This window comes from Coccinella septempunctata, chromosome 8 (genome assembly GCF_907165205.1).
Source record: "Coccinella septempunctata chromosome 8, icCocSept1.1, whole genome shotgun sequence".
Lineage (NCBI taxonomy): Eukaryota > Metazoa > Arthropoda > Insecta > Coleoptera > Coccinellidae > Coccinella > Coccinella septempunctata.
The window spans coordinates 24,404,331-24,429,936 of record NC_058196.1 but is presented as its reverse complement, the minus strand read 5'-3'; the positions used below and the strand labels follow the sequence as shown (position 1 = coordinate 24,429,936).

The following is a 25,606-nucleotide window of genomic DNA, read 5'->3' as shown; positions in this document are numbered from 1 at the left end:
CGTACAACCCCAAATTCAACCGTGAACCACCCCCCACCCAACCAACCATCGCCCCATGCCGGGTATCCGGTGTGTTGCAGGTTCAGGTGAGCGCAAAATGAGATTTCCAATACAACAAAGAATTGAATTATTACATCCAATTTTCCCACTGAATCTTCTAAACTTCTTGCCCGATTCGAATATCGCAGAGTTTGGTCCCCTCCATACCGTAATTATAATGATTGCGTTCTGCAGGCGGATGCTTCAGTCTTTGAACTCATTCATTTGGTTGAGTCTGTTTAATTTGATGGAAATTCGTTTTCAGTTCGTGAAAATAACAACTTATCTTGTAAAACTGTCTCGAAGTTAGAAGGGCAAGTGGTCGCTGGCACTGTTGATCTTTTAGAGTCGCAAAGACTGAAATTGACGATTCGAAAAACATCAATGACCAAACATACATCTGATGCAAAATAAGTCTCGAGAATACATCAATGAACGCAACAATTGTTGTATTTTGTATTTGTTCAATCCGATTGAAATCATCAACATTGCTGAGGCCAACGACTACAAAAAGAGAGACACTCATTTTCATAGTTCCAGTTCATTATGGATACCTGAAATAGGGAATTCTCCTCAATTTGGGTTATCACTGCATATGCAAGTTTAAACTGAATAATTATGAGTTTCATTCACGATTTTTTCAAATTCACCGCGGAAACTATTCAAAATCATCCTTCGAATATGGGGTTTTAAAATTTCAATCTCTTTGTGCGGAGTTTACGATTTGGCAGCAACGCATACAAGACAATGAAAAGAACAATGTCCGATCAGCTTGTTTATAAACTAACAGCTGTTGATCTACAGGCGCCTACTTATTGGCGAGCTTCAACTGCAACCGGCCATAAAAATCCCATAAAATTTTACGACCTTCCTCGTTCGTCGCAGACTTCATAGACAGCCATCTTTGTCTATCTCATCAAGATAATGTATTTGTTTTCCTTTATTATCAAGGCATATTTCAGTTGATGTTGCCAACTTGTGCAATCCACATGAAACGCTTTAAATTTTAAATACCTATTTTTGTTTTTCATTTTTAAGTGCTTTTGGGAAATGGGTTATTTCAAAATGTCACGTTTCAAAGATATTTCATAAAAAATACATCATTTTTGTCAGAAGGAGTGTTTCTTATTGGGGCTATTCTTTGCCACACAAAACTTGTAGGTACGTCTGAAATGACTAATTGGTGTGTATTGTTTGTTGTATTTTATGACTAGGCATGTGAAAGTCAATGTTTGGGTATTATTGGAACAGTATGGGAAAAGGATCTGGTTTATATATCCATGATAGCAAAAGCAGCACTTTAACATTCTGCATTCCGGTGGAGACTTGACATCGGAAGTCCAAACCAGACCTAGAAAAAAGCCGATTAAATACGCGCATGCATGGTTTACACTCCGATGCGCGTCTCCACCGCATAGAACAAAATATATACATCGACATATCTCCATTTCTAGGTCTTCAATACATCGTCGTGAACAAACCTGTGATGACTATCTTGGCGGACCACTTGGATGTCCCATCCAAGACCGACTGTTTCACGGACTTCATGTGGCCCGCATGGCTCTTCTCCTCAACGCCGAACACCTCCCTAAGTTATGAATAACACAAGAAACATGTTCATATTTTTCTATTTTCGAATAACAAAGAAAACCTCTTTGATGTGTTAGCGCTGTGAAATATTGCTGAATCGATGGTTGACGATGAAAATTGAACGATTTCTTGAGGAGAGCTGATCTTTACTAATTGAATCTTAAACTCTCACAATATTGAAGGCGCTAGTAGAACAATGAAGCATCTTAATATTGATTGAAATATCGAGCCAGTTTCCAAAAATTCATCATCTTATTCACCTTGTCATCTTTACAGGGTGAGTCTTGACTCGTACAAATATTTTAACAGTAGGTTCTTGAGGTTAAATGGCCCTGATAAAAAGATATAGCCATTTTAAGTTTTCATTATGAGTTGTGCCACTCCTAGAAAAACAAATAAGCTTCAGAATATCTGGCTAAATGTGTAACACTACACATCTGTGGATCTTTTAAACAGAGCTGCATTCAGCCAAAGTAGATACCCAATTTTTCGACTATCACAGATATTTTTATACATCAAATTACTCGAAAACAGCGCATTATACGATAAAATATGAAGAATACTTTAATTTCACAAAACGTTCAAATATTTATTAGATAGCGTCCAACTTAGTTTCAAGAGTCTCTTTGAATTTTTGCTACTTTTATGGTACGTAATGGTCAAATGAGAAAACTGGAAGATGTAGGTGATATCTTGTGTTCGAAAAAGATTCATCAAATGAATTGAAAACGATATTCCGAAATTCATTTCATTCGATAAAACCGTTTGTGAGATAGAGCTGAAAATAATTTTTGTTATGATTTTTGAACAGCCTGTATCGTTTAAACGGAGCTGACTCGGAAAAAATGGTAAAGTAGAGAAGTGTTTCTTTTGACCTCGAGAATCTACTGTTAAAATATCTGTACGAGTCAAAGACTCACCCTGTATATTGAAATAAATTTTTTTTAAGGACAGTTCACGCAATTGGTTGGTCCAATTGTTGAACACTCGAATTGCACAGGGTGTGGCAGAGTCGAATGGCGAGTTTTGAAGGGTGGTGGTGCGGAAGGGCTCTTTGTGTTTCTTAGGATCTGCTGATTTTCGTCGGTACCATGATTTGAAACAGACTGCATCGATTCACAGTAAGTTCCTAGCGGTACGTTTCGATATCTTGTTCTTCCAGGATAGGGCTACAGCTCGAATTTGATAGTTGTTTTGAGACAGATGTGCCCAGGGCGCCTGGTTCTACTGAGAGGAGACGTGGGGTGGCCAGCTTGCACCTGATTTGAGCATCTGAGATTTCATTTTTTGGGGCTATCTCAAAGATAGTGTCTTAAAACATCGTCCACACACTCTGCCTCAACTCAAGCAACGAATAACCGAAGAAATGCGGTCTATACCGCTCGATATGAGGATATATTGAAAAATTCTTAGCCTACTATAGAACCTTACAGAATTTCAATGTCAAAATAATTTATTACTCAACATATTTACCTCTTACTTGGATACATTTATTACAGCAAACCTGCAACGTCTCTAAACTTAAAAAAAAAATGTTTCTTCTTACTCTGCAAACCAGACCTCCACAGCTTCTTTTACCTCTTCGTTGGAAGAAAATTAACGACCTTTTAAACTTTTCTTCAGTTGAGGAGAGAGTTGATAGTTGAATGGAGCCAAATCTGGTGAATAAGGGGGGTGTTCTAGTAATTCAAACCCCAAATCACGAATTTTTTGCATGACAACATGAGATTAGTGTGCAGGGACATTATCCTGCAAAAACAAAACACCTTTGGATAGCTTTCCGCGTGTTTTCTCTTTTTAAATTTTTTTCCGTAGAGAGTTCAGTAATGTCGAATAGTAATATCCGGTTATTGTTCTACCCTTATCCAAAAAATCAAGCATGATTACTCCATGACAATCTCAAAAAACTGAAGCAAGAACTTTTCCAGTAGATTTTTGGACACAAAACTTCCTGGGTCTTGGAGAACCAGAGTGTCGCCATTCCATCGATTGTTGCTTTGTTTCGGGATCGTAGAAATGTACCCAAGTCTCATCCATAGCACCACTTCGATTTAAGAAGTCTACATCGTTCTCAAATCGAGCACAGATCGAACGCGATGCTTCTACCCTTGCACGCTTTTGGTCAACATTCAAACATTTGGGGATCCATTTTACAGCAATTTTTCTCATGTCCAAATTGACGTGAACTATATGATAAACGCGTTCGTATGAAATATTCAGAGCTTCAGATATCCGTTTTAGCCCAATTCGACGGTCTGATAAAATCAAGTCATGAACTGCATCGATATTTTCGGGTACTGACACAGAAACTGGCCTTCCCCATCGGTCATCATCTTCAATGGAAAATTAACCTCTTTTGAAGCTTGCAGTCCAATTTTTCAACAAGGGTATTAACCATAACTTCGTAAAACTGCTTACCTCTTAGCCCTTTTAAATACAGGTATTTGATGATGGCTCGATACTCCAATTTTTCGATGTTCACAATTTCGGTGGACATCTTCTTTCTTTCAATTTATTGCGTAATTCTGGTTTACTTTTTTGACCTCAAACTTCACACTGACACTTCTATATAATGAGTTATTGTTCGTTGGTATGGTAACGCAAAATTTTTTTATGCATGGAACTGGTCTAGGCTAACTAGACATCAGTACATCCTCGTATATGCCAGAAACAACTAGATCAGTAGACGGCCGCCATTTTACCGATTTCGTTTTCCAAATTTGAGTACTTTTCGTTTTTCTCCAACTTTACTATTTCTTTTGTAGCCCTTCGATACTCAGTAGGCTCTGCAGCACCGTGCGACATCCAAAACGGGATAATAGCTGTCATTTATAATACCCGTAATTGGGAACAATCAATAAAGTATAAGGACGGAGATAATTTTTTCCTGAGCGGCAAAACGTTCGTTCAGATCTCTCGGTCCGTTACAAATGACTCGGTTGTTCCAGCGTGAGCAGAAATTACCCCTAAAAACTCTTATAAATAGGCCCCAAATAACCCGGCAGCCAGCGACGGTCCTAAATAACCGGAGGGACCTGAAAATCCAATTTGTACCTTATGGACTGCTGCTGGCCTCCGCAGCTTCCAAATTAGTATTTAGCACGTTTCCGTGACTACAATATTGTTTTGGATTATTCGTGATTCTAATATTAATGTTAACTATTTGCGAATCAAGAACGATAACATCTAAGCAGATGTTTATAAACCTCTTCTGCAGGTCACACCTCATGAGAAACATTCAGCTTATTCTTCAGCATATTCGCACAAAGTAATCCAGAATAACAATTCCTGAGGGAGAGCTCTCAACTCTCATACAATACCCCGACAGGTTTTTCGATAACCCAGTAACCCACTTCATTTGACGTATGAAAATGAACGACAAAATAATTTCGTGAATGCCAAACAGCGGATTTGAATTACGCCATCGGAACATACATTATATTTGGCACATAGTCAAGATCGATGATCGTATACTGGCCTCACATACGGTTTATCAGGATATATGGATGTTCATGTAAATTTGAAATTACGGCTTGCAATGGAGAAATATCCATGAATTATTGTGGGGAGCCCATTATTGGGGAATGGACCTTTTAAGTTCCTCCTATCGATCTTTTGTAGCTAATTGTGTACTATTTTTCAGAAATGTTAATTTTTATTGGACTGAATGAAAGGAGTGTTTATTTTGTAAAACATTTTCCGAAAATGGGTTAAGTTAAGTTAAGCTCCTCATTTTTTGATATTCTATATTTCTTCATTGCGAAATTTGTTGAACAAATTGTTTTGAAGAAAATCATCTCTGCGCAACCGTTCGGTCTTGACGAATGTTTAACTGAACCCAGCTTTTCAAGGATTTTTCGAAGGTCAGATTTTGAGTCGTTTATCTCTCAATAAAAGTAACCCTAGATGGAAATGTAATACATATTCTGAAAGAGCAACTCTTCCAATAATAAATCTGAGAATTTTATTCATCTCGGCCTTGACAAATTTTTAACTAAACCCAGCTTTCTCAGGATTTTTCGAAGGTCAGCTTTCGAGTCGTTTATCTCTCAATAAAAATAACCGTAAATGGAAATGTGATACAAATTCTGAAAGACCAACTCTTCTAGTAACAAATCTGAGAATTTCATCCATCTCGGCGCAAACGTTCGGTCTTGACTGATTTTTAACTGAACCCAGCTTTTTCAGGATTTTTCGAAGGTCAGCTTTCGAGTCGTTTATCTCTCAATAAAATTAACCGTAGATGGAAATGTGATACATATTCTGGAAGAGCAACTCTCCTTGTGATAAATCTGAGAATTTCATCCATCTCGGCGCAACTGTTGGGTCTTGACAAATTTTTAACTGAACCCAGCTTTTTAAGGATTTTTCGAAGATCAGCTTTCGAGTCGTTTATCTCTCAATAGAAGTAACCGTAAATAGAAATGTGATACATATTCTGAAAGAGCAACTCTTTTAGTAACAAATCTCAGAATTTCATTCATCTCGGCGCAACCTTTCGGTCTTGACGAATTTTCAACTGAACCCAGTTTTTTAAGGATTTTTCGTAGGTAAGCTTTCGAGTCGTTTGTTTTTCAATAAAAGTAACCGTAGATGGAAATGTGATACATATTCTGAAAGAGCAACTCTTCTAGTAATAAATCTGAGAATTTCATCCATCTCGGCGCAACCGTTCGGTCTTGACGAATTTTTAGCAGAACCCAGCTTTTTCAGGATTTTTCGAAGGTCAGCTTTCGACTCGCTTATCTCTCAATAAAAGTAACCGTAGATGGAAATGTGATACATATTCTGAAAGACCAACTCTTCTAGTAACAAATCTGAGAATTTCATCCATCTCGGCGCAACCTTTCGGTCTTGACGAATTTTTAACTGAACCCAGTTTTTTAAGGATTTTTCGTAGGTCAGCTTTCGAGTCGTTTATTTCCCAATAAAAGTAACCGTAGATGGAAATGTGATACATATTCTGAAAGAGCAACTCTTCTAGTCATAAATCCGATAATGTAATCCATCTCGGCGCAACCGTTCGTTCCGTCTTGACCAATTCTCAAATGAAATTCGCAATTTTTGAAAAATGCCATTTTCTAGATGAAAATCTCAACGAAACTGCTCTCAATAGATTCAGCGTGTTCGAAAACCCATTTTTTCATACCAAAATTTCAAATTTCCGGCCCAGTTTAGGAGGAAATATTTTTTTTTGTTTTTCCACTTTTACTATGATTCATTTTCGTAGGTGCCTGTGATGATAATTGTCAGTTTTGCTGTTGCCGAATTAGTTCTTCACGAAATTTGCTAGATTTTACGGATGAATTAGGGTGGTTTGAATATAAGTGTTCATAATAATCAAAAACAGATAGTGATAGTGATATGAATATCAGTAACAATTCTCCAGAGCTGGTTAATTGGCAACTAAGGCGACTAGAAAATGTAATATGCAAAAAACTGTCCATTGTCTCGCCTGGTTGCTAAAATCGGTCATCAATTTACTAATATATTATCATTTGCCGTCATAAATATCTATTATATATTATTGGTTCTGGATCATTCTGACCTCAGAATGCGTATACGTCTACGACCCTTCTGTTTTGAAGGTTCTGAAATAAATTACTCTTTTCTCTTAGAAGTCCACCACATATTTCGGCTTTTCATGGAAGCGCAATGGTATATACATTCGAATGATAGTTCTGCCAGTTGTGTATATATCCGGAAACTTTTTCGCTCAAAAAACAAACAGATTCGTCGGAACAACTAGAATCGAAGTTGCGCACAATAAACACGGACAACGACAAATAAAGTGCATGGAAAATTGATTGTACAGAGCGGTAGATTAATTGAAAAACAATAGTCGAAATGACAAAAACGTCGCTAGTATGAAAATATCGCCAGAAGGCACCCGACTGCGGTATGTGCCATTCAACGGCAGCAATTATTTTAATGTTGTCGCTCTCAATGGAACCGAACGTTTTCCGTTTATCCTAGTACTGCTATGCTGGCATTTGGAAAGGATTATTGGCTTTGATAGGACGAAAAGATATTTCGAAATTAATTCGTTAATTCCGCATTATAAATTCGAGTAGATTACAGTCCGCCCACGAGCCTGGTCTTATGGGAATAATTAATTAAACAATGTTTCATTGGAAACGAGGCAGGGACTCTTCTTGAAAACAAAAAAAACTTTGTAGAATTTTAAGGTCAGATAATTCATAACTTATGGATTATTAATTCATTTTCGAAGATTTCTATCCCGATGAGTGTTACAGTAACATTATGTTCATTAGAGTTGGTTTAAAAGAAGAAGTTGTGAATCTTTTAACAATCTTCGTCATGAGTTTCATGACATTTTTGAAGTTTTTGATTATATGATTTGTTTCTGAATTTTCCAACACTGAATTTGTTCTATTGGAGCATTAGATTATATTTTGCAATAACATTTCTTCCAGAATCGGATGAACAGTATTGTGATTCGAACTTTATAAAATTTTCCGCTAATTCTTATGATTATCTGTGATCTATATGGCTCAAGACCATAACTGATTGAAATATACTATCTTTCGAACTTTCTATTTTTCAAAATGCGATTCAAAATTTCATTTGTAGAAGTGAAAAACGAAAATGAAGAAGTTGATGTAGGATATATTGTATCAAAATATTTATCAAAAAGGAAATATTTTGATAGAAAATTTGAATCTATATTCAACTCAAATTTTTCAATTCATTCAAGATTTTTCTGAATATCATTCGTCAACCATCGATCAAGGGTCAAATTGAATAAAAATTGGCACACTTCTTTTCTGCAAGAAATATTCAGTTAATAGGAAAAGAGCCCAGTTCAACATTCTTAAGAAAATTCATCTAATAGGTATAACCAATATTATTCCAATCATTGTATACCTTGAGATATGCCTCCATGAAATTTAAGATCTTGAAAAAAGTCACTGTGCAAAGAATTCAGATTTTAGATGACAGAACACAATATGTGACTAAATATTATTAAAGTTAGTTCTTCCTCTCTAAAAATTCTTTCGAATTATTATTGGTGTGTTTTTTGATGAGCTATATCGATCTGAAGTTTGTGATATCGCGGAACATACTGTATCTTTCCTGAGAACCCACCTCGGTACTTATTCGTATGCAGTGTAAATACTCCTTGCTTAATTAACTGGATTTTAATTAAAGCGCTCGTTGAAATGTCGTTTACCTATCACATTTCTATGTTTGCCTCACCCGTAAGGGTAGTTTACTTACGTATACCATTTATATTTTATTACTTTATATACGAGAGAACCGCTGATGTTATTCACGCTGAAATATTATGGATATTCATGAAGGCCTCAATTGAGGTAGATTTTGGTAATTGTTTAGCTTTAATAACGATTTTGGCGGGCATTTCCAAATTGTTAAATTATTATTAGCTTTGGGCTTCATATTAATCGAAATTTTATGCAAACTACGCTGAAACTCAATTCAATTTATAACAGTTTTCTGTTATTAACTCCCAGCACCAGTAAAAATCCCACAAATTTCGGTATAAAACTGATCTCTAACGCGCACTGTCCTTCAGTATATATCCTCATCGCTTCTTTCTTCAGTGAAAACCACAAATTGAACAGAAAGACAATGGAGCCCTACTCGTCTTTTGATTCTTGTAATTTTCAATTGAGTTGGACGAGGAATCCGAAACGCTGACAGTATTACTGAAACTCGGAGAAAACTTTTCTCTTTACAATTTGTCGCATTTCCGTTCCCGTAGTGAGTAGGAGATGGGATTTGCAAGAATGTTCTTTCGTTCAGATTGCTCCGCTTGACCCATAAAATCATATGGGGATTTTTCCGGATAAAATCTAGTTTCCCATAACTTTTTTTGTGAAAACGAAGAAGAATCTCTCAGAAAGGACTTATTTTGTTACGATTTGATGAAAAAATTAAAAAGGAAAAACTTTCTGGAGGAATAATATGGGCATTTTCACAAACTAAGGAAGCCAACTGGAAAAAATATTTATCTCCTTTCCCCAACATACCTTCCTACCAATAAATAATTCGAAAGAATTGTTCAGAGTACCATATTGTCTATCACAGACAGTTCTCAAACAAAAAAACTCACGAAGCATATCTCGGCCATTTTTGAATCTCATAAGTTCGTAGGAACCTAGAGCATCGTTCTCAAATATCAGGCATATTGTGTGAAATACTAGGGAGCAATATTCGAAGTCAAAGGGCGAAAAAATGCGAATGGGGTTACCTGATAAGCTCAAATATCTCCGGTTTTTCTCGCTCTCGAGTTTTCATCCTGTCCTTCATTGCCGTTATGATGCTGTTGGCCTTATCTTCGGCGCCATGTTTCGTACTCTTTTCTGCGGCTCCTGAAAATTGAGAAAAAAAGATGTCAGTGAATGTAGGTTGGAGAGAAGATTGTTTGTTCGTTGCCCTGCAAAAGTTGCAGCTGAATCTATTCCTATCAAACAGGTCCGTTGATTGATTGAAATTAACTTAATAAAAAATGTAGGTTTGATCGGCCAAGTATGGATTGGCAGTCTCATTCAAGACATTAATAATGGTTAATATTAATTCGGATGTTGATGCATTTGAATGTAACCTTATTTCAAACCACCGCATACGCCATTTTGCAGCTCAAGTGCAGCTCAACGAATTGAGGTCAGAATGTGTTGGAAAAATTTAATAAATATACAGGGGGTATTTAAAGGTGAGACTTTTCTTTAACAGAAATTAGAAGTGGTCAAAATAAAGCGTTTCACTAAGAGTCACCGATAAATAATTTTAAAAATAACAAAGTTAAAAATAGAATTAAGAATGATAACTGAAATAGACACTAATACGACCCTAGATTTTTGTTATCTGAATTATCGCAAAACAATGGGAAAAAACTGATCTCATGATGACTCACTCAACCATAAGGTTGCCTTAAGAATATCGGCAAGTTTGATTTTTACGTGGGAATGGATACTTTGGATTGCCGAATTTTTCTCATTATTTAGTAACTCAAACGATTAGTCTAAAATCTCACCAATAAAATTCGTCTAAATTATTCACAATTTTTTTCACAATTGTCGTCACAACCTTCTTCTTGTTGAAACCCTCCATCGTAAAAATGGGATGGAATAGGGTGACAATAAAAGCACTTTGTCAACATAAGCACTCTGAATTAACTATCTCAAGTTTTTACACCCTAAATCGCACGATACAAATATTTGTTCAAGTGATCTGATGATGACCAGATGAAGAAATTTTGTCGAACTTCTAGGGGTTGCAGCTCAGCCATTTTGAATATTTTATACAGACATTTTTCATTTTGATATACTTCTACCTTCTTTCAAAAAAAGCCTCTCCTTTGAAAACATACTGTTTATAAATCTTGATCCTAGAATGAACCTCTGAAGTGTTTGAGTCTCAAGGATCAAAATTCGTGCTTTTTTTGCGATTAATTTCTCCTCTGGTGAGAGAAATGGAATCCAAAATAGAAGTGGTTTACTAGGTTTGACAGAAGGACAACTGTTGAATGTTTGATGTACTAAAGTTGTGATTGAAACAGAAAACTGTTTCTACTACGAAAACTGTACAGTTTTCGTAGTAGTTTCACTATAGAACTTTCATATTAACCCAAATATCGTTTTTTTACACTATCAAACGTATATCGTTTGAATTGATGCGGCCGAGACTTGATGGAAATCCATAATTGAACACTTACATAAGTCATTAAACCACGACACCTGCTTCGCTATTAAGGTTAACTGAAATATTTGGTACTGAACGAGATGATATATAAACAAGCATTTAACTTTACTTCTAAATATCTAAAGTGGGTAATGATGGTTCCCGAACATTCACGAGTAATTTCAGAACAAGTAAAAATCGGGAAAGAGCAGGTAATGGTAATATTGGTAGTTTCCGGAACATTAAGGGTAATTACAGAGCAGGTACACATCCAAGGATCTTTAATTTAACGATCGATCGTCTTCTCAATGTTTCATCAAAATGATTTAAGAACTGTTATATCAACGTTGAATTTCGTAAATTTGCAATAAATACTAGGTCCTTTCGTTCGCATAAAAAGTGTAGCACTTTTCTACACTCTATTTTAGTATTCGTTTGCTGATTGGATTTACACTAGTGTAGAGGAGGTGTAGTTTATCTACATCTCCTTTTGACTATGTGTAGATAAACTACACTTACTCTACACTGGTGTAAATCAAATCGAGTGTAAAAAAGTGCTACACTTTTTATGCAAACGAACGGAACTACTGTAAGATCGTTCAAAGTACCCGAATTATTTTTCTGACGTACAATTCATCTAATTCTTCTGAAGAAAACCAATAAGAATACAAATATCTCTTCATGCCAGTTCGAGGAACATAGTACGACGGGTCTCGTACTCACTTCTAGATCTACACTACTCTAACTCTAGCCCGATTTTCGAAGCTTCTGACCTACAAGCTTCATTACTACAAACGTACCGGACCCGCAGTTTCCGAATGGATTACCCCCGCTCAACCAGCGCGGATTGTTCTTTCGAGTTCGAAAATTGGAAATTGGTTCTTGCAACCATTTCCGTCCAACACCTAGCGATAAATCAATCGGAATTATTTGGCGGAAAAAACGTTCAATTTATACGTCGGACGTGAAACGGAAGTCTGTTATAAATAACGAGAGAAACGTCCAGAAATTGACCTATATATTTCTGCGATGAATGAATCGCGCCCCCTGACAGACAGGGGGTGGGGTTGATGGGGGAAATGAACAGGGCTCAATGGGACGGTAATGAGTTCGATTGAAAGCTGATTCAGGTCCATATCAGGATCTTCCCCACTCAAACGTCTCCTTTACCTTTCCTTTGAAGTCTTTCAATAAGGTGAATTGTTACATTAGATGGAGAAGTAAGCTGACAATATTTTTTTTTCTAATTTTTGGTGAGAATCATGAGAAGAATTTACAGTGAACATAATGATTCGATACCTCGATCATTGAGAACTATAATGAACGTAATTTTGATGTTGAAATGTGTCTTAACCAGAAGTATTGAACAATATGTTCTCCAGTTATTTTCCTCACTTGTTACATTATTTAGGGATTTTCTCATTGAAATATGGTGGTGAGCACTACCGTTTTATTGTAATGCCTACAAATCAAGTATTCGACGAATATACAAAACCTTACTAACGACCAGACTCATTTGCTCCCTTCAAGGATATTAAAATTTTTCGCTATATTGAATTCAGAAAATTATGAAGAAAACATGCAAATATCTTATTTATTTCTCTGGGTAATCTCTACAACAAAATCGACCATCAGAGAAATCAAACAAAGAATTTTCTACACTTTGGTCGAAGTTATATTTCTTGGTGAAAAGCTACTGCAGTTCAAATTTTCAGTGAACACACTATATTTTCCAATCACTAATGCCAAAGTTTTTATTGGCAGAGATATTTCTTCTCTCATGCATACTCGAATCATGTTTGGAACAGTATAACACGAAGTTGGTTCAGACGAAAACTGGCATTGTCAGCGTGGTATGGCCATAAACGTGAAGTTAGCCGAACTCCGACAATTCTATGGTTTCCTCTGATGACTTTTGGAATATTGACGATTTTCGTGTGTTTTTTTATAATCTCATTCAAAGTCAGGCAAGAAGGTTTACTTCATACGGCAAAGACATTCATCAAAATTAAAATCTCACTCCTTCAACATTTTACGATTTCCGCTATTTCTCCTATTCATGGTGGATCGAAGAGTGAAACTGAGAATCAGCCAATAATCTGAAGCTCAATTCTTCGGCTGTCTCACTACATCTAGAATCTGCAACATTCCTCGTCGACTCTTTAACTCGTCGGAATTCTCAGAACATGCGAAATATCTTCCCGCCAAATATTTTGACGTTAAATTTACAGCCTTCTATGGTCTCGTCACATGACTAATTTTGTGGATTAGTATACAACTTATGAGTGTTGAAATACCAGACCATTAAAGGAACAGAAAAGTAGGTATTCAATGTAAAAACCTTAAGGTGTTTCTCAAGTTTCATTATCATTTTTTCCTTTTGCATTTCAACATTCAGCTTATTCTTCCAAAGTATATCTTTTGTCCTCGTTAATTCTGTGAATATTCAAATTCAAAATGTGGGCAGTTTTTGGATCTTCATCTAGAAGGGATATTCTTTGTTCGTACATCTATCGCTAAGATAAGTTCGATTCGATTTTGCTTCGTATAAATGTATTCGAGAAATAACTCGCCATGAAATGGATAGAATACCACATTCTGTCGATGAAAAACATGGAAAAGGAAGTCATAAATAACCAGTTACGTCCCACAGTTTTTTATGCCGCTGTTGGTCTCCTGTTTCTATGGTCTATATACGCCATTTCCTTGTCACTGTCCAAATTCGACACTGAACGAATGGAATGAAAGGGATATTTTGATTGTTTGATGGAGTTCATTCGTGAAATTTCAATGTTTTGTCCAGCTCTCTTCCATTCAAGCTTCATGAGAAAAATGAGTGAGTTTTATATAGATTTATTTTCTGACCAAGAACTATCCTTCGAGGTAAATTATCCAGTTGGTCTTTTGTCATCTGTCATTTAATTTTCCAGGCGGAAATATTCACCACCGAAATCTACAAGATATTTTTAGGAAAGAACTGAACTTTAAAATCCATGAGAGTGCTCATTGACAGTGAAGCTGGGATGAAATCCACCACAATGGACAAATACAACACAGCATTAGTAGGTACATGAGTGTACATACTGTAGCTGATTTGGAAATTCAAGGTGAACGGTTACGTCAATGTCAAAGAACTATAACCAGATGATCTATGAAATGTAAATGAATTCAGAACAAACTGAGAATCCCTTTCAGATGTTTTTACGCAGAAAGCTCATCTCCATCAACTTGGTATCGTAGAAAAAATATTTATGCAGATTTTGCCTACAGAAAAACAAAACTGAAAACGTCTTCTGTGACTTTCTCCTACAGAGTCACCTTGGTTTGTTTACTACTGACTCTAGAGGACGACGAATAGTAATTACTTCCTTTTTCTTCTTTCTTGAAATATTGGAATTCAACTTACTGGGGAATGTATGGTCTGATGAGCATATCGATCATTTGTAACTATTTGACAGTATTTGACAATTCTTATTGAATAGGCCCTGTTTCGCAACACAAAACATCAAACTTCTAAATGATTTAAATAACTTGCCTTTGAATATCTACGAACGCAAGTTATATTCGTTTTCCTTTCTTAAAATAGGGCCTGGATCTATTTTTTCAACCTGCCATGTTTTATCAGCCCTTGAAAGCCGCTGACATCTGACATCGAAACATGCGCTACCATTTTCAAATTTATGCCGATTCATTCGTTCGTCGCGTTCCATAAACATCGCAGGGTTATTGAAGATTCCCGATATCTATGAACGATATTTTATACGGAAGACCTGAGAAGGACACAATGATATTTATGTGCCGCAAAAAATTTCCATTTCGTTCGATCCCACGCTGATGGTCGATGTTTCTTCTTTGCTATGGGGGAAAGGTTGAAGAGAGCGGGAATAAATAATTTATCAGTCAAAATACTGCATCTGACGCAACTTTTCGTGAAGAAATGAAAATGGGGGCTTCAAATTCTTCAATGAAGCTACCCACTTCTATTTATCATATTATTTTTTGAAGAAAGAGCTCGTGAAAGGGCAGAGGTATGTCATTAAGATGATGTCCCAAAAATTGTTGCCTTCCATTTCCAGTTTTCGATGGGTTGAAGGTTACACAGAGGGAAGTACCTACAGCAGACGAGATTGTGATTCACAATTTGCCAGTTTAGTGGAAGAAAAACTCTTTATAGCTGAAGGTAGAGAAGCAGAAGTTGAGCGGGAAGATGCAATAGTTGAGCTGTTCTGAATCTGCAAGAAAATCTGCTACCAGGTAACATGAATCTACTGAGTTCTCCACGTGATTATTGATAAAGCCTTGTATCTTCTTCCAGATTTTGCAAGGTTTTTCCACGTATCTGTATTTATCAGAAATGTATATACATCGTTCAATGATATTTAATGTTAGATTTGTAAAACGATTCAGGAATGAATGCATGCCCAACATCCATTGAAAAAAAAAACAAGCTCATCACTTGTTTATTCAAAAACAGCAGAGATATAAATAGTGGTTTCGATGTGATAAATTGAATGAACAAGACTGACGAATAACCGCTATAAAGAGCCACTGCTCTCACCCCATTTTCAATTAATTCTCACCACATAAAAATTGATCAAACTGGCCCTCTGACACCTCTCTATCGATTCATCCGAACCAACGCTTTGATTTTGGCCCGCGTAAATATGTATAAAATTCGACAAACGAATAGCCACCGCTATTCGAGTTGTTTGTGAACTATTTATCGAATTTCGAGTACCTCTCGTTCCAACTGTAATGTTATGCTAACACCCAACCAATGATGTTCATATAGGCGGTTTTCCTGGTGGAAAATCTATTACCAAATCCCTTCTGGAATTCGATGCAGTTGGGAGATGATTCAAAGGGTGGATTCCCGAAGAGTTTCCAACAATTTCCTTCAGCGTGGATTTTCTACGTGCAACTTTTTGTGCCGTTGAAATTCGACGACAACAATAAAGCCAATCGTCCTCATGAAATTTTTATCGTATTGAGGAATGCTGAACCAATACGACAGAGAATGGAAAGTTTCTCGTTACTGGGAAGAAATCAAGGTATCTCTACATAAATTTCAACCAATCACATTTGCCTTGTACTTTATGGGTGATTTTGATGAAATAGTATACAAATAATCACCATTTGTTGGGTAGATCAGCGTAGGCCAAGAGATTCGTTGTTTAAAAATATCTGTTCAAGCCAGATCTACCTACTAGGTAGATCAATGTGAACTACGATCGTTTGTAATGTTTTCGAATATCCTCTGTTGATGACTTTCATGCCAATGAAGAAAAGCGTTTTCCATCGAAGAAAAACACAATACCCATAGTATCAACTGTCTTGGAAACTTTTTTCAAAGAACAATTCGTCACTGTAGAAGTTTTCATCAGCAGGGCGATAAAAATATCGTCCAATAACTTCTACAGATAAGTTCATTTCATTTTAAGTTCTCGATTAATGAAGACCTGGAATAAAACTGCAGGTTATTCACTTAAGAGAAGCATAAGCCACCATTAGAATACTCAAATGAACCATTCGTTCAAAACATTAACTCCAAACCCTCCAAGAAAATCTTCCTGCGGTCAATTATTTGGGTAATTCCAAGATAATACTCTCTTTCATCTACAGTAACTGCCAATTATTCGATGAAGAAATAGAAGCGCATTGCCAGCAATGATGGCTCATACCGTTTGTAGTGCTTTAAAGGAAGTTCTGTTTTGAAACGTTCGCATGAATAATGAATTAATTAACTTCTGATTACCTCCATCTGTTTCCAGAATGGTATTTCATGCAGCAACGAATGCTGAATAATTAAATTATGACAACATTCATGGCTGGGGAAGAATAAACTTCCAGGGAACAGTTGCTGAGTTTGAAATGTATAAAGGGTAGTTAGTCTTAAATAGTTTGTTTCATGCGAACTTATCGTTCGATATCGCAATCACCTTGGAGTTTGGTAGGTGTGCAATAATACAATTTGTAATGCGACTCTGCTAATTATGAATAATGCGAGCCTGTCAGGAGAATAAAATTTTAGATTTTAAAGTGTCAGTAATTTAGCATTGAAGCTTATATGTATTTTTTCATGACTTGAAATTGAGACTGTTTAGAAAAGTCTATAGTCGTCATTCACACCTAATAAAGATTGTGGGTCTAAAGGACTATTCCTCCTCGTTCATGATGAACCACCCACATTTATCCAATCTTCCAATTTATTCAATTTGTTCGTTAGAGAAGTGAATTGAACCCCGTTCACGTTTTTGAGTTGTATGGCTCTATCAAGGTCAACTAAGAGCGAAAGCATGATCAGCATGTTTTCGATGAAAGGTTTTCTACTAATACTCTGACTGATGAGGCTTAGCTAGTTCGATTCAGATCGAAGATCTAGGTAAACAATGAAATTTGTGGTATCAGGAAAATTGTCATTTCAAGTGAGAATTGAGGGTTACACGTGTGCTTAATGTGGAAGAAAACATTGCCATAGAGTGCTTCCGCGTGTAACGCTGACATAAATGAATAGGAAGCGTAAGGAGTGCCAGTTGATAACAATACCTCCGTCTTCCTGAGTTATAGGAGAATTTGTTGGGTGTTGTGTTGGCGTTAAGCCATAATCCAAATACATACTACTCGGGTGTCTCGCGATATGGAGACATCAAACAAACTTACCGCATGTATCTCAGCTCAAGCTTCAACACCCTAATTCTAGCAGAAAAAGATGGACGACCTTATGTAGTCAATCGAAGTTATCATACCTGGTTTCCATCTCATTGGCGAGTTACGAAACTATCAGGAAAAAAGCGTATGAACAACCTTCACTAAAATGATGAGTAGGAAAAAAAAATCCATCGCCTAAACTTCCAAGATGGTTCGAAAACTACGACAGAAAATGGTGCTGGAGTATCACGCCCACTATCATCAGGTTCTCCTTCAAGAGCTTCTTAGGCAAAAACTTTGAATTGAAAAAATCCAGAAAGAAAGTAACAGAGATGTATCCATTTGGATAGTCAAGCTACTCTTAAAGGACTTAGTACCAAAGTCATCGATTCGAAGACAAAATAGAAGTGTCGAATGAAATTCAATAAAATAGACAAGGTCCTCTTGGTCTGACATCTTAAAGAAAATGAGAGGGCAAATACACTTATCAAAAACCGAGCAAAAAAGCTTTTCATTGGACAAGAATGTCCAATGTCTGGAAAAATCCAAAAAGTTTCTTGAGAACTTTGATACTGCGAGATTTAAGAAGTTTCTGAATCTTAGCAAGAATATGCTAGACCTACTTATACTGGATTTTCCTTACAACAGGGCATTGTTACCTCAGGAAGCATCTAATGAGAACGGGTCTAGCAGAAAATGACGAATTCAGATTCTGTGGTTAGGAAGAGGCTGAAGCTCCAGATCACCTGGTGACAGAATAGCTCGCTTGAGGTTATGTCCTTGAGCTTGAAGGTAATGTCCTTGAAACCATCCCACATACTGGACTTCATAAGAACTCTGATGGGGGCACAATAGATCTTAAGGTAGCAGCCTCCTTTAAACTCTGTAATTTTTGACCTAGAATATCGACAACAGCTCTGATGAGGGAGAAAAGCAAATTCGAAATCGAAGCCTCTCAAAACGAACTAAAATCTACACCCAATTTTTCCTATATAATACACTTGGACAGTGCAGTGGATAGATGTCTTGTTTGCAAAATTTCAACTAATGAATGCTTACAAGGTTCAACTGAATATTTGTGAATGAATTTTTTGCATCCGCGACATTTCAAAATCAGTGTTTGCGTTCAGTATTTACAGCGGTTGCAAACCTACCTTTCGCCTCTCAAAATCAACAATGCAAAAAAATTTGAAAACCACGTGATTTAAATTTCCAACGCTGATTCCGACGAAAAACTAGCAGGAGTTCGTCAGCAGGACTGACGAAGTGAATGACGAACAGCATCCTGCGGAACCCGAAACGGGTTACATCTGATTGTTCGACTATATGTTTTAGTTCATTATCCTTCCCTGCGATGAACGACGGGCAGGAGCGGCACTAATGTAATCAGGACGCAGTTTGTCCTTCTATCATGGGCAGAATGCGAATCAGCACTCTCATTTCCTTTCGGGATTCCAGAACCCTCTCACATCACGACACATTCTACCCCGACGATGAGGCAGAATTTCGAATTCGAAAACGTCACGCGTCAATCTCATTTTGAACAGCTCGTTATTGTGGTTTTACCTATTGTACTTTCATGCCTTTCGGAAAAGATTATTTCGATCCATTGGATACAGAACCGCCACAGAAACCCACCTGCACCTGCACAAAAATCAACCGATCTTCTTAAACCACATTCTCAAGAGTGCATGAAGTTTCAACAGAATTGGTAGTAGTTATAGCTTGGTAACTTTTCTCTGCGACCTTAAGGTCTGTTGTGCCACCAATCAGAGATGTTCTAATAAACTCCAGAGTCAGAAAGGGCTTCATTCCTCCTATGATTTTCTCGTCCAAGACTTTTTTGTGCAGGCTTGCATTGGCGAGGCCTTCTGTAACCAGGTGAATATGAGTTTTTTTTGAACCATTATGGTAGTAGGTGTATCTTGTTTTACTTGTCCTGATGATGAAAATATAAGTATTATTTTGTACCCACAAGGACTGTGGTTATATTCTATGTAAGTGAACCTCAGTATTTTGATATTTTGTTCAAATTTGAGGCAAACATTCTCGTTGGAGCCTGCGAACCCTTTAAAGAAACGAGGCAGACGTGTTGATTAGAGGAACAATATTTGGTCAACCTGCAAACCGATTTCCTGCAGTTTCAGGGAACAAACGCAAATACAATTTATTGTAATTAGGCGAAGGCATTGACTGCCATTAGTATTGGTACCAGGTCGCAGTGGCATCAAAGGCAATGGATGCTTTCAGCTGTGTCTGCCAAACGTAATTTCAACTCCCTGGGGAAGAATACAAACAACGAACGAATATACTTGGGGATATCTAGTATACTGCATTGGTTATTTCTGCAGGGTGATTGTACTGTGCAGCACACCAACAATCGATACCTTTTAGGGTTTGTTTCACTCAGAGTTTTCATTTCGTTACGAAAGAAAGAAAAATAACTATTTTATTCGTGAATGACATGGCTCCTTCTTATACAGAAATGAAAGAAAATAATACGTAATTGCACTGTATAATTGCTGTTATTGTACCTCCATCTATGTCATTCATTCCTGTCAATGGCATGCCAACCTGTAGGTGTTATGTAAATTCTATTGAAATGAATTATTTAAAGTCTGAATATTCCACTCGAGTGAATCTAATTGCGGACTGAATGTACCTTGTTCGTTACTAAGTTTTTCTTGGAACTCATTAAGAGCTGTCAGTTAACTCACGATGGTATTCTTCATTTCATGTGGATGACAGCAACCATTGGTGATAAATGAATGAATTCTGAAGGATAGTAGAAATGTCCACCTTCTCCACATTCTCAGGAAAAAAGTGTTGTACGAAAATAATAATAATATATCTTTCGGGGATCATTCATCTATATAGGGTGGACCACATAAAACAAAACAGAAGAATATTTTTTGAAGTATGAGAAATGAGGTATCAAAAACCTGCGAGATTCAAAAAATCTGTACTCCAGTCCGAACATAAACCTCCGGAAAAATACATCTGATACCTTTCCGATTTCGTAGAAAGGTGACTGACAATCGTTTTGAAAACGAACACAGAGGGTGATACGGTTAACACGGACAATATTTCAACCTTTCGCTTCGCTCCTGGAATAAAGGCAAGGAAGAAACGTTACGTGGCATGTGTTCACGAACGTTCAAGATGGCCATTCAGCAAAAATTGATGATTCCGGAGCTGACAGCCTGCCTGTTCCAGCAAACACTGTTCACCGACAGACCTAGCCATCCATTCACAGCTGATATTGATTCTGGGCACTTATTGAGGGAAGGATGTTTGAACGTTAGCAAGGGTTGGAATACAATAACTGGCATTAATCTGGGGCTAGGTTTAGTAGAACTTGGGTTAAATTAAACCCTTTTCATTTATTTTTAGCAATTTTTTTATTATAGAGCTGTTAGATATTCTGATTCTCAATAGGGAATAGGAGGTGAGCTATACCTCAATTGAAAGAATACTTGACCCTCTACATGAATACTAAGGTTTGCAAATATTTAATGAGTCCTTGAAGTAGTTACAGGAGCTGACAATTTGAAAACTTGCCAGGCCTATTATGTCTCAACAAGGATGTTTTCAGAGATAATGCTGAAACAGGTCAATTTTTATTCGGATGAGGACATGTTTCTAGCAGAATTGTGCGCCAAAATGTCCTCAATCTTAGGTGTAGGGGTTGTCACTCCTAAATTATTAATAGGGAATAGAGGGTGAGCTATACCTCACTCAATAGTTTTACGTAGAGAGAAATATTGTTTTCCAATTGAGGTTTAGCTCACCCTCTATTCCCTATGAAGAATTTAGGGGTGATAGCGCCTACACCTAGGGTTGAGGAGATTTCGGCTTACAATTCTGCTCAAAATATGTCCCCCTTCCGAATAAAAATTGACCTGTTCCGGCATTTTCTCTGAAAACATCCTTGTCGCGACATATTTGGCCTGTCAAGTTTTTGAATTGTCACCCTGTATGGATCGAGGACCATGTAGTTAATCCAATGAGGAGAAACCCGAAGTGAAGCAATTTTTCAATGGGTACTGTCTTAGCACAGATACATGGAATGGAAAATAAACATTCCAAAGACTACAGTGAGATATTTGCTTAGTGTTGCCAATCACAATTGAGACAGTTGATTTGGACATCAGGGTCACATCAATATTCAGTTGGAATAGATAGGAAGTATGTGCATTTTTCAATATAACGCCACTGCCTTAGTGCCGCGCTAGACAGAGAAACATCGAATGTGTGTACTACAAAACATTGTTGTGAGCACTGAATGTCCCTTCCATGTATCTATGTTCTAAGGGTTCTGTTGATGAGAGGGGAGTAAATATTTTTATCTATATTGTTTGTACCTCAGTGAGGTATTGCCTAAGGAAGAACCAGTTAATTTATCAAATGGTTATGGTTAGAAAACCTGTCACCAGACTCAATTGCTGAGGGCAGAGTGAAAAGTACAGGACTAAGCAGTGATGAGCTTTGGCTCTTCCCATTCAGAAGCAAATTTCCTATCTAACCATCTCACAAAGAAGCTCTTGACAGATGTACGACAGTTCGGAAGCTCCAGTTCCAGACCAATAAAAGTTGAGCCAGCGCCCTGAGTACAATAATTTATTCTTCCTGCTCTTGTCTTCCATGGACTCATTTTGAGGTTGGGAATGCATTTGTTTGTTTCTAATTGAAATTCTGTGGTACGGTTATGCAATTTCCAGAGGGTTCAGCATTTAATGAACGTAGTGAAAACTTTATTTTCCGAAGAACAATCCACAGTTCTACATACAGATGTCATAATGATAATGAAATAAAACTTCAACGACCTCTAAACCGAGAGTGGGGCATAGGCATCCCTCCTTGAAAATTCGTAGATTGCTTGATGGCGGACATTTGTTCCAGAAATAATTAATGTTTAAAGTTTGGCGGGAATGAATGGGTCTCCGAGGGACAACAAACACAAAACCGACGAAATGGACGAACCCGGACGTATCGGGGAGATATGGAAAGGAGCAAATGAATCTGATGGAATGGCGTTTCATTAAATTTCACGATGAGTGGCGAGGCTCGTAATTTGGTGTCGAAAAATGTGGTTGAGTGCTGGCGGGGTTAACGCCACGAATTTTAATCATCCGTATAATTATTTCCATTTTTACTACGCTTCGCCGTTTTTCATCGAGGTTTCGTGTTATAGAGGCTTATGGTCCAAGCGAAATAATGAAACGTACGGCTATTCACAGTCGCTACTAATTTTTTTGGTTGCTTACTTCATTGAAGAACACAAGAATAAGGTCACTAGTTCCAAAATCAACGCTGCGCAAAAAAATTAACGCACATTCTGAAAATCTTAATTTTAATGAAAGTTAACTCTACATTGACTTTATTACTTATTTTTTATATTCTCTCGGGAAGGTTTTGAACGAAACAAGACACATTAAATGGAAGAAAAATTCAGGATTTCACCAAACTTATGTGAAAGAAGAGAAATGAACAATTTTCAAAATACTGAAATGCTGATAAGTGATTTAATACTTGGTATTTCCACCCCTTGCGTTAATTACAGCTCGGCAACGACGGTTCATACTCAAAATGAGTGATCTTAAAATGTTCTGATCTAATCCTTCCCAGATTTCTCCGAGTTGGATTCCTAAGTCATTAAGAGTAGCTGCCGATTTTTTGAACTTCTCAGCCTTCTATTGAGGTTGTCCCAAACCTGCTCAATCGGATTGAGATCTGGACGTCTTGCTGGCCATTCCATTCGAGAGACTTCAACCTCTTCAAGGTACTCCTGAACGATGGGCGCACGATGGGGTCTGGCATTATCGTCCATAAAAATGAAATATTCACCAATGTATGGGGCAAATGGCACTACATGCACTTCAAGAATGTTCCTTATATACTTATCAGCATTCATAGCTCCATTATCAACGACCACTAGGTCTATGCGAGCAGTCAAAGATATTCCACCCCATACTATAATCGATCCTCCCCCGAAACCAGTAGTATTCAGGTAATTGCACTGAGCATATCTTTCATGTGGACGTCTGTATACAAGGGAAAGTCGATCCCAATAGTAGAGGCAGAATCTAGACTCATCTGTGAAGAGAACTCTTTCCCAATCGGCCTCTTTCCAATGGATATGCTCTCTCGCAAAATCCAAACGCGCCCTTCGATGGGCTGGAGTAAGAGCTGGGCCTCTTGCCGCGACACGAGGCCTTGAATCATATTCTCTGAGGCGATTTCTTACTGTCTGAGTGCTAATTTGCACCTCATGAGTTTGCTCAAGCTGAATTTGAAGGAGGCGAGCGACTGCAAACCGTTGTCTCAACGAAGAAACTCTCAAGTAACGTTTTTGAATGGCAGTTGTTAGTTGTTACCCGTGCTCTACCCTGTCCTGGTCTTCGGACATTCATACCTGTCTCCCTGAATCGCTGCAACATTCTGGACACACTTGTATGGGAAACTCCAAACCTTTCTGCAATTCTTGTGTATGTCCACCCTTCTTCTCGCAAAACTACCGCTTGGGCACATTCCTCTTGGGTCAAATTGCGTGTTTCGCGTTGCATAGCGATCGAGCGTAGAAAATCAAACGAAAGAAAAACTATTGATCACTGGAATTGATCGAGAACAACTGATTTTAGAATGGAGCCAATACATTCAAAATCTGATAATATCATCTTTTTTTATTCCTGCTGGGAAAAAACATCTATATTGAAGAAAACAGTTGAAAGTGGATAACATATGCATGCATAATTCTGATAAAAATAATTATCATTGAGAACACCTTCAGTTGTAGAATAAATTTGAGGTTTCCTTAATGTGCGTTAATTTTTTTCCGCAGTGTATGAAAAACCTCGACACTATTGATTATTTGCATTCAACTTGGAATTCCCATTTTGATTTTACTCTGAAATGATTGGCAACACTGACGAGTTATTATTTTTCACTGAATTGAGTCCTTCTAACATTATCTTTTCCCAACAAAAGTTTTGTTGTGTTCGAGTTATCTCCTTTGTAACTGCATGAACCCCCATCATTATCTGCTTCAATCTCACTGTTACTCCATCTTTTAATCCTTCGAATAATTGAAGCAACCCTATCGTTCGCAACAGCGTCGTATAATGGCGGCACCGAACCAGGACGTTCTCTTCATCACAAACCAAGAAGGATATTCATAATCAACCTCATTCGGTATGCCTGTAAATGGATATGGGCATACCGTAGCATCTGACCTATTTGCCGGCTAATTTGCAGCTTCAAATGATGCAGGGATTAATTAAGAGATGCGGAAGGATAGCATGACAGTGAGCATAATAAATGTGGCTGTATCTCTTACGAGATAAGTGAGGTTATGAATGCGATTCTTCAGCTTTAGTACGATGCAGAGGTGTTGCGGGATCTGAATACATCCCCTTTGAAGTTTAAGCCTCCGCAAGAATTTTCATTACGTGCATGAAGCGCGAGAATGAGTTCGACGAAAGTTTTTGGTTTGAAGCAATAAAAAAAACATCTTTGAGATAATGTTTGGATGAGATTTATCAGTGAATTGTTTGCTTGAAAATACACTGCGCAAAAAAATTAACGCACATTCTGAAAATCTCAATTTTAATGAATGTTAACTCTACATTGACTTTATAACTTATTTTTTATGTTCTTTCGGGAA

The 25,606-nt window shown here is 37.3% G+C and overlaps 1 protein-coding gene across 1 annotated transcript in view; it reads right to left on the bottom strand.

The window, feature by feature from the left end:
• The window catches only part of LOC123318378, a 118,382-nt gene that overhangs the window by 44,558 nt on the left and 48,218 nt on the right, over positions 1 to 25,606 (bottom strand). Inside the window, exons 8-9 of the mRNA XM_044904986.1 lie at positions 9,866 to 9,986; positions 1,521 to 1,627 (exon numbers count right to left, since the gene is read on the bottom strand). Of these exons, the coding sequence (XP_044760921.1) occupies positions 1,521 to 1,627; positions 9,866 to 9,986 (228 nt within the window). The remainder of the gene's footprint in view (positions 1 to 1,520; positions 1,628 to 9,865; positions 9,987 to 25,606) is intronic.